The sequence below is a fragment of the Neophocaena asiaeorientalis genome, unplaced genomic scaffold, assembly GCF_003031525.2.
Source record: "Neophocaena asiaeorientalis asiaeorientalis breed wild unplaced genomic scaffold, Neophocaena_asiaeorientalis_V1.1 scaffold551, whole genome shotgun sequence".
NCBI lineage: Eukaryota > Metazoa > Chordata > Mammalia > Artiodactyla > Phocoenidae > Neophocaena > Neophocaena asiaeorientalis.
Genome location: NW_020173394.1, coordinates 52990 through 61803, shown reverse-complemented (window position 1 = coordinate 61803; position 8814 = coordinate 52990). Strand labels below are relative to the sequence as shown.

At 39.4% G+C, this 8814-nt stretch overlaps 1 protein-coding gene across 3 annotated transcripts in view; it reads right to left on the bottom strand.

The window, feature by feature from the left end:
* Nucleotides 1-7714: 7714 nt before the first annotated feature.
* The window catches only part of TCEAL8 (transcription elongation factor A like 8), a 1787-nt gene continuing 687 nt past the window's right edge, over nt 7715-8814 (bottom strand). For all 3 annotated transcript variants that reach the window (XM_024746912.1, XM_024746914.1, XM_024746913.1), the window contains one exon: nt 7715-8708. In XM_024746912.1, coding sequence (XP_024602680.1) covers nt 8313-8666 — 354 coding nt within the window. In that variant the 5' untranslated portion in view covers nt 8667-8708 and the 3' untranslated portion in view covers nt 7715-8312. The remainder of the gene's footprint in view (nt 8709-8814) is intronic.

Here is an 8814-nt window from a genome sequence, read left to right as displayed (position 1 = left end):
GTGCACCCTGAGGGGAATTCAGGATGGAAAAGAAAAGTAAGATATAGGCCCTAGATAATTAAGATACATATCTAAGGAATAATTTCAATGAGCCCAGATTCATGCATCTTCCCATACATGGGAAAGTAAAATCTTTAACTTGAAATGTCTGGTTTTATTTTGTCATGTTTTGTTGTGATTAGCAGTAATCTCTCGTTCCACTACATGTTTTCTGGGGCGGGGGTCAGCAAAAACTATATATCCTGGCTCCTCCCTTGCCTCTTCAGAACGGATCCTCATAGCTATCTGAGAGGCTGTCTCTTGGGCTATAGTCCTCAGTAAGGTCCCCGAATAAAACATAGCTCACAAAGTTTAGGTTGTTTTTCTTTAGTCGACATACCTCATGCTTGAAGATAACTAAATTTGTCAATCTTGATTCTAGATTTTCATTCCGCCACCTTTTCTCTTGGAGAACTGACCAGATATCTCTGTCTTTTCCCCAACCACCACTACCACCAACTTTTTATTTTGAAAAAATTCAAACTTACAAAATATTTCAAGAATAGTAGAGTGAATGCCCATATACTCATTCCCTTCATCTAGATTAGACTCACCAATTAATATTCCAATTGCTTTCTCTCTCTTGTTATGTATTTTTCTATCTTTTTTTCAAGGCTGAACTATTTTAAGTTAATCACAGACTTTATAATACATCAGCATTTTGTCTCCTAACAACAAGAACAGTCTCCTAAACAACCACAATACAATGATCACATTCAGGAAATTTAGCATCAATATAATACTATTATCTAAACTATAGTCCTTATTCAAACATTATATTTAGTTGTCATGTCTTTTAATCTGTTTTAATCTAGAACTGTGCTCTAGTCTTCTTTCAAGGCATTGACATTTTGGTGAGAATGTAAGACAACTGAAATTGTCAAACATTGCTGATATGAGTACCAAATGGTACAGGAAATTTGGAAAACTCTTCAGCGATTTCATATAAAATCAAACAGTTGCTACTTCTATGCCCCAGCAATTTTACTGCTGAGTATTTACCCAAGAGAAATAAGAACATATATGCACCAGAAACTTACACAAGAATGTTCATAGCAGCTGATACTGGAATGGAATATTTATAAATGAAATATTTCCTGCCATATCAGCAAACAAAGGGTGTCACAGTCATCAAGGATTTCAGCCCTCCAACGTGAGCCAGTGAGCCCCGAGGAAACTCAGGATGTGAAAACCCAGGATACTGGCCCCAGAGAGCTGAGGTGCATATCAAAGGAATGATTTCAGTGAGCCCAGACTCTTGCACCTTCCCATACACAGAAAAGCACTAAATTCCTTAACTTGAGATATCTGGTTTTCTTTACAAAACTTCTGATACCCCGCCTTGCCTCCTCGGAGCAGTTTCTCAGTTACCTGAAACTGTCTCCCCAGCTGCAGTCCTCATTTTGCCCCAAATAAAACTTAACTCACAACTTTCACGTTGTGCATTCTTTTAAGTCAACACAGCTCATAATAGATTAAAAATGGAAACAACTCATATGTCCAGAACATCTGAATAGAAAAACAAATTGTTGTATATTCACGCTATGGAATACCACCCAGCAATGATTTTAAAAGAATCAACTGCCAATACACACAACTATAAGGATGAATCCTAAAAGACACTATATCGAGTAAAATGAGTGACGTGCTAGACACAAAAGAGTACATGCTGTAGGATTCCATTTATCTGAGATTCTACAACAGATAAAATATAATATAAATTGATAGAAATAAGCCGAGTGAGTACTTGTGGGGGGAGGGGGACTGGGAAGAGGACAGGAAACTTTGGAGTAATGGAAATGTCCCATTTTACACTCAATAGTATACACTTAAGATCTGTGAATTTCACTGTATGCAAATTTTACCTCAATTTTTTAAAGTGTGTAAATCAGAATATAAGCATCATGAAGGCGGGAACTTTGTTTTGTTCACTGCTGAGTCTCAGGAACTAACGAAGGGCCAGGGCACTTAGCAAGAGCTCAGTAAACATTGGGGAAAAAAGAAGCAGGCCTTGGAAATCATCTAAATCAATGGTATTCAAATGCATAATGGAGACTTTGACTCTCAACTTTAAATAGTATAGGTATGTCTTGCATTTGAAACTTGATATTATTGATCCACTTCTTGCCTTATTAAGAATCCTTTTGATCACTTACAAAGGTTTTGAAATTAAAAAATGGTTATTACAGCAAAAGTTTCTCTGACTCTAACCCTTTACTTTTCCTGCTTTTTCATGCGTTCTCCACTTTACATGGTGAGCCTCCAGGATTAAGGGATAAACTGGCTAAAAGTGATGAGTATGTGTCTATGTAGGGTTATGCCCATATTGTTGGATAATGTTTATCTTAGTCCAAGTGGTCAGTATCAGCAGGCAGTTGAAAACAGAGTCTCAGGAGAAAAGTCTGAGATGGATAAATTGATTTTGGCTGACACATAGTTGGCAACCAGTAAGTATTTGTTGAATGAATAAATAAATGAAATTAAATTTGTGAGTCTCTAGCAAATTCAACTGAGTGTATATCCTTCCAATATTTTGCTATACCTGTACATTTTTAAAGCAGAATTAGAAATCATTTTCATAATGTTCTTTGAAATTTTTGTTTATTGCTATTTTATTTTTGAAAAATAAGATCATTTAAATGGGAGAATATTTAGAAAGTAATTATGAAATGCCACCTTGTGACCAAAGACAGGAATCCAGCACAAATTTAGCTGACAAGGGAGAGTGGCAAGGAGGTAGCATAGAGAGGGGAAGCCTCTCAGCCAGGACCCACAGAGTTCTGACACTTATGCCAGGTTCTCCTCAGAAGTAAGTGGGAACAGAAAGCAAATGAGGAACTGCAAGATCCAACAGCCCCTATTTCAGCTAAAGAGAAAGGAGGAACAGAATTATACTATTTTCACCTTCACGACTTTTTTTTCTAATTATAAAAACTGAACATGCTCATTGAAAATGTTAAAATTGGAAACAGAGAGAAGGATAAAGATGAAGTTATAAATTTCCTGTAATAACACTATCTAGAAATATTCACTTCAAATATTTTGATATTTATCCTTAACCTGTGCTTGTGTTTTGCAGCTGGCTTTTTCACAAAACAGTATGTAAGGAACAGCTTTCCGTGTCAATGATATATTTCTAGATTATATTTTGTCATTCCTGACAGCAAGACTTTCCTCATGATTTCACATTTTCTGGCAATTAAATAAAATGGAAATGTGAAGGGAACTTTTTCTCATCCTAAAATACAGAAATGGCACCAGAATTCATATATGATGTAAATGTATATAGAATTCAATTATTTCTTTTATAATTCCAAATGAATGAAAGTTTTTCCATTTAGTTTATGTACTATTTGTTTCTTTTAGGCAAAGGAGAAGGTTGGATGAAAGGAACGAGCACAGACTTTTGGGGTTCCTATTTGAGAATTATCTCAGCATTATCTGATGATAATGATGATGACAATGATAATGACAACACGGATGATAATGATGATCAAAGATCTAACATTCTCTGAAAGCCAGGAATTTCATAGTTTTCTGCATTATTTCCCACTACAGTCTTGTGGGTTATACTCATTTTACAGATGAATGAACCAATCTGGCCTCACACTTCTTATAAGCAGAGAATCCAATTCTAGCCAGTGTTTTCTGATTATACTGGGTCCACCCTTTCAGATGATGGATTTCCAAGGCTTCGCCAGTGATTGTTACAATCCTTCACAGTATGACACCTGTGCCCAACAGGAATCCATTGGTTATTCACTCAGTACTATCCCTTGATCATAATGGTGATGATGATGATAATTATGATGATAACAGCAATGATGGTAATGGAAAGGAAACTTTATTTTTGATCTAAGAGTTTTATGTCCAGACACCCCATCGGTCTCCAAGAAAAGATTTATGCAAGGTCACGTACTGTAAGGGGAAGAGTCCAGATTGGAACTCAAGTTTATCTGACTCTAAGGTCATATACATAACCACTTTGCCTTCCTAAACCCAAGAATGTGAATTTCATCTTCACCTTATTGCCCAACCAGAAAAAGTGGTAACGATTTCTCAGATGACAGACCTAAAGAGCAAGGGTCACAATGGCATTGCTTCCTCCACCATCAATGCCTGCAAAAGCATCTTTGTACCAATTCATAACTTGACTGCCATGGCCCCCAAGTTGTGGGCTAGGACTACAGCGCATGGGGTTGTTCAAACAGGAGGCGACACCCCTTTCCTCCTGAGCTGTAGGGTCACATGTCTTTGTAAGCTTCCTCTACCTGGGCTCTCTCCTCTACCTCTGGGTCTGGACTGATGCAGACATCGGAAGCACTGCATCAGGCACACACAGAACTAAAGTCACTACAGAACCACCCAAACAGGCCCAGACACAACAGAGGCCCTTCTGGAAGTCTGAGCAAGGTGGGTGGGAGAGGCATGACAGAGATCTTGTCTAAGAGCTATCCCCGTTTTCACCCCAATTGTTTTGGGAGCTATTTCACTGGACACTGAGAGAAGGGTCAGCCCTTCCTGCTTTAACTCTAAGTTACCTGATCAGATCCAGTTCAGGCAACTGCTTGGCCAAAGACTATCAAAACCAACATCTTCAGTTAGTGAATTTTGAAGTCTTATCTTCTTCCCTTAAAAAGTTCCCATCCTTAGGTAGGCAAATTCTTAGGTATTTTATTCTTTTGGATGCGATGGTAAATGGGATTGTTTCTTTAATTTCTCTTTCTGATCTTTCATTGTTAGTGTATAGAAATGCAACAGATTTCTGTATATAAATTTTGTATCCTGCAACTTTACCAAATTCATTGATGAGCTCTAGTAGTTTTCTGGTAGCATCTTTAGGATTTTCTATGTATAGTATCATGTCATCTGAAAACAGTGACAGTTTTACTTCTTTTCCAATTTGGATTATTTTTATTTCTTTTTCTTCTCTGATTGCGATGGCTAGGACTTCCAAAACTACATTGAATAAAGGTGGTGAGAGCAGACATCTTCGTCTCACTCCTGATCTTAAAGGAAATGCTTTCAGTTTTTCACTGTTGAGTATGATATTAGCTGTAGGTTTTGTCATATATGGCCTTTATTATGTTGAGGTATGTATATATATGCAATGGAATATTACTCCATTAAAAAGAATGAAATAGGGCTTCCCTGGTGGCGCAGTGTTTGAGAGTCCGCCTGCTGATGCAGGGGCCGCGGGTTCGTGCCCTGGTCCGGGAGGATCCCACATGCCGCGCGTAGCGGCTAGACCTGTAAGCCATGGCCGCTGAGCCTGCGCGTCCAGAGCCTGTGCTCCGCAACGGGAGAGGCCACAACAGTGAGAGGCCCATGTACCGCAAAAAAAAAAAAAAAAAAATGCCATTTGCAGCAATATGGATGGACATGGAGATTATCATACTAAGTGAAGTCAGACAGAGAAAAGACAAATATATGACATTGTTTAAATGCGGAATCTAAAAAAAAAGGAATTTATTTACAAACCAGACTCACAGACTTAGAGAATGAACTTATGGTTACCAGGGGGAAGGGTGGGGGGAAGGGATAGATTGAGAATTTGGGATTGACATGTACACACGGCTGTATTTAAAATAAAATGCCTTTCCATAAAAAAATAAAGTTTTTCAAACAGTGAAAACAAAGGTTCCCATCAAGCCCCCTTGTGAAAGAATAAGGGGGTAAAGGAAGTCTAGTGCTCTGACCTGCAATGGGGACAGTCCTTGTCCTCCAGGTATGTATGTCCAGGACAGCCTGGCCTTCAGCCTAGAAGAGTCTGGTGCCTGCTGCAGGCTGGAGCACAGAAACCAAAGTCAGACCACCCTGGAGAGGGATGTGCCTTGGGGGAGCCCTTCCACATCCTGCCCCGTTCCAAACCTCAGTGCCAGTGCACTGGATTCATCCCATCTTATAATGCTGGCAAGTGAGTTCCTGGACCTTCATCTCACTCCAGCCTGACCAGCATCCATCAGGCTGCCATAACTTTGAAGAATGGGCTGGTGACATGAACACTCCCCCCAAATGGCATCACACAGTGAAAAAATTTTTAAAAAGCCAAAGAGCACAGGGATGGCTCATTGTTTTCTGAGCTGAGCACAGGAGAACTTTAATATATTTTATTCATATTGGAAGGAGTGAATGCATGGCCAAACATTTTCTTGATGGTGTTCCATCAAGAAAAATGCATCTTATATAGTTCCCCCCCCTTGATTTTTTCTTGTCTTTGTTAAAATGAATCTTTAAAATTTTATATATAAACCTGTCAACCTTTTCCTTTAAAAGTTCATACTTAAAAAGATAAATGCTGTTATAGGCTTCTACTTCCTGAATTTCAATTAAAGTTCACCAGTATTTTCTTCTAATTATTTTACTTTCACATTTGCAATAATGGAAAGCATACTGTATATACCAGTTGTCCTCATGCTTCAGTGTATAGCATCATCACCTGGAGGAGTTCATTACCTGTTACTTCTACAGCCCACCTCCAGGCAGTAAGTCTTAGGTGGGGCCCAGAAATCAGTATTTTAAAGATGCTCCCCAGGTGATACTGATGCAGGTGATTATGCATGGCTTTGATAAAACATTTGGAGTGCAATCCATTCCATGAACTGTTTCTTTCTGGAATTGCTTGTAATAATACCAGAAAAAAAAGACTTGTAGAAGATTATTGAGTCAATAGCAGAATTTGGACAAACCTACTGGCTCCTTAGCAATAATCAATCAAGAAATCAATTAAATATTGAAACATGATGTGTTACAAGTAGGTGGGATATCAGGAGGAAAAGATAGTCTTTGATCTGTAAGGAAAATACAATTCCTAACGTTTACATCCTTTCCAAGTTTTTTTTTTTCACGTATCAACTGGGGATGGGATGGGGTGAAGGGAACTGTTCCCTTAGATCTGTTTCCTGTACTGCTTTGTGCAATTTATGCATATTCTGAGTCTTCTGAACCAGTAGGGCAGGCCTGACAAGAGCCTTCAGGGAGAAATCATCCCACAAGAGCAAGAAGACAAAACCTCAGTTCTTAGACTTCGAGCAGCAACTCTGACTGTAGCATGACATCTTTTGCTCAAATTTGAACCCTGGTCCAACCCCCAAAATGGACTCATCATGTCTGACTCCTATGGAGGAAGTGTCCTGTGGCTGAAAATGGAAGGGGCTGTTTTACTAAAAACTCTGCTAAACACTGTGGCACAAGCAATCCTGGCACAGTCCCCACCTCTGTTAAGCATCACTATAAAGCAGAGAGAAGCTTTAGAAGACAGAGTGGGGATTCAACGCACTGGGGACTCCAGGAAACTCAACGGGGCTTTGGCACTCAAGGACTCCACTGCACCACCAGCAGCAGGACCAGCAAAGACCAAAGGGCCCAGCAGAAAAGGCAGCAGTGCCCAGCAGGCCTGGCAGGACCCAGGGGAGCCAGGGGTGGGGCTCAACAGCAGAGGCCTGGCATGGAAGTCCCCATCTCCCTGCCTATTGGACTTGTTCCTGAGCGCAGGTTGAGTCATGCCAGGACCCTCCCTCCCTCAAAACTGATGTTCTGTAGTGGGTTGGGGTTCTGTATGCATAGGTGGGAACAGGAGTCCACCAAGCACAGCTCAGAGTCACCTCATTTCTTCCCCACAGCAGCCCTGTGAGGCAAATGTTTTCCCATGAAAAGACTGAGTCTTAAGCAAGTGTATCTGTAATAACTGCCAGTTTTATTCCTCTGGCTAAGAGATCCAGAAGTAATTTGAGGTTTACATTTTTTTTAAATAGTTCTTTCATCAAGAATTTAGGTCCCCCCATTGCCCTTATAAGCTGGTTGCAAATTATTTGACTCTTAATTATAAAAAAAAACTTTAATTCTTTTTGTATGTGTGACGTGTTCATTAAAAAATACATATAAGCAAAAAGAAAAAAAACTCACACCACACAGAAATAAGCAGTTAAATTTTTGATATATGTATGTATACACACGCACACACACACACACAACTTGAGATTTTCTCCTACATATGTGAGCTGATACTAAATATGCTGTAACCTGTTATGTTTTACTTTACAATATGGAATGAACATATTTTCATGCATATGTGTGAAACTTCCCAATTGAAAAACAGACCTGGATAATGTGTCAAAATACAAAATCCAGATGCTGGTAATAAGGACACTACGTAAAACAAAACTCCACCACATGATTAAAAATAAAACAAAAGTCAAAGATACATCAGAAAATGCTAACAGAAAGAAAGCAGGGGCCAGATTTTAATATCAGACAAAAAAAAAAAAAAGAATTCAAGGCCTAAAGCACACAGGATAAGGACGGCTGCGTGAATGTCTTTGTTTCCAATGCATCATCACAAACTTGTTTCTTACTCTTCTTATCTCTTCCCTAAGCCTTTCCAACTCATCTACTCCTCTTATCATTTCTTCTGGGTCCAAATGCCTAACCGGAGTGTCCTCTTTATATCCCTGACCAGGCTGAGTCAGCCCTCCTCTAAGGTTTCCTTCTGCTTCCTGGCTTTCACCTTCTTCAGATGGTTGAGGATTTCTTTCTGCCTCCTGTGGTACAGCTTCCATAGGGCGGTCTTCCTCAGCCTTGGGCATGTTCTGTGCTTTTCCTTCATTTTCTTCACAAGACTTTTGCATGTTGAGTATTTTTCTCTTATTTCCTTTTTGAATAAATTAACCCTGGAAAACAAGGAAACAAAACGACTAGATGCCAGGCAAATGGACCAGCAGTCAGAGCATGGGTTTCCATAGAGACTGGCCTCTTCACATTCAGGTCCCTAATTCT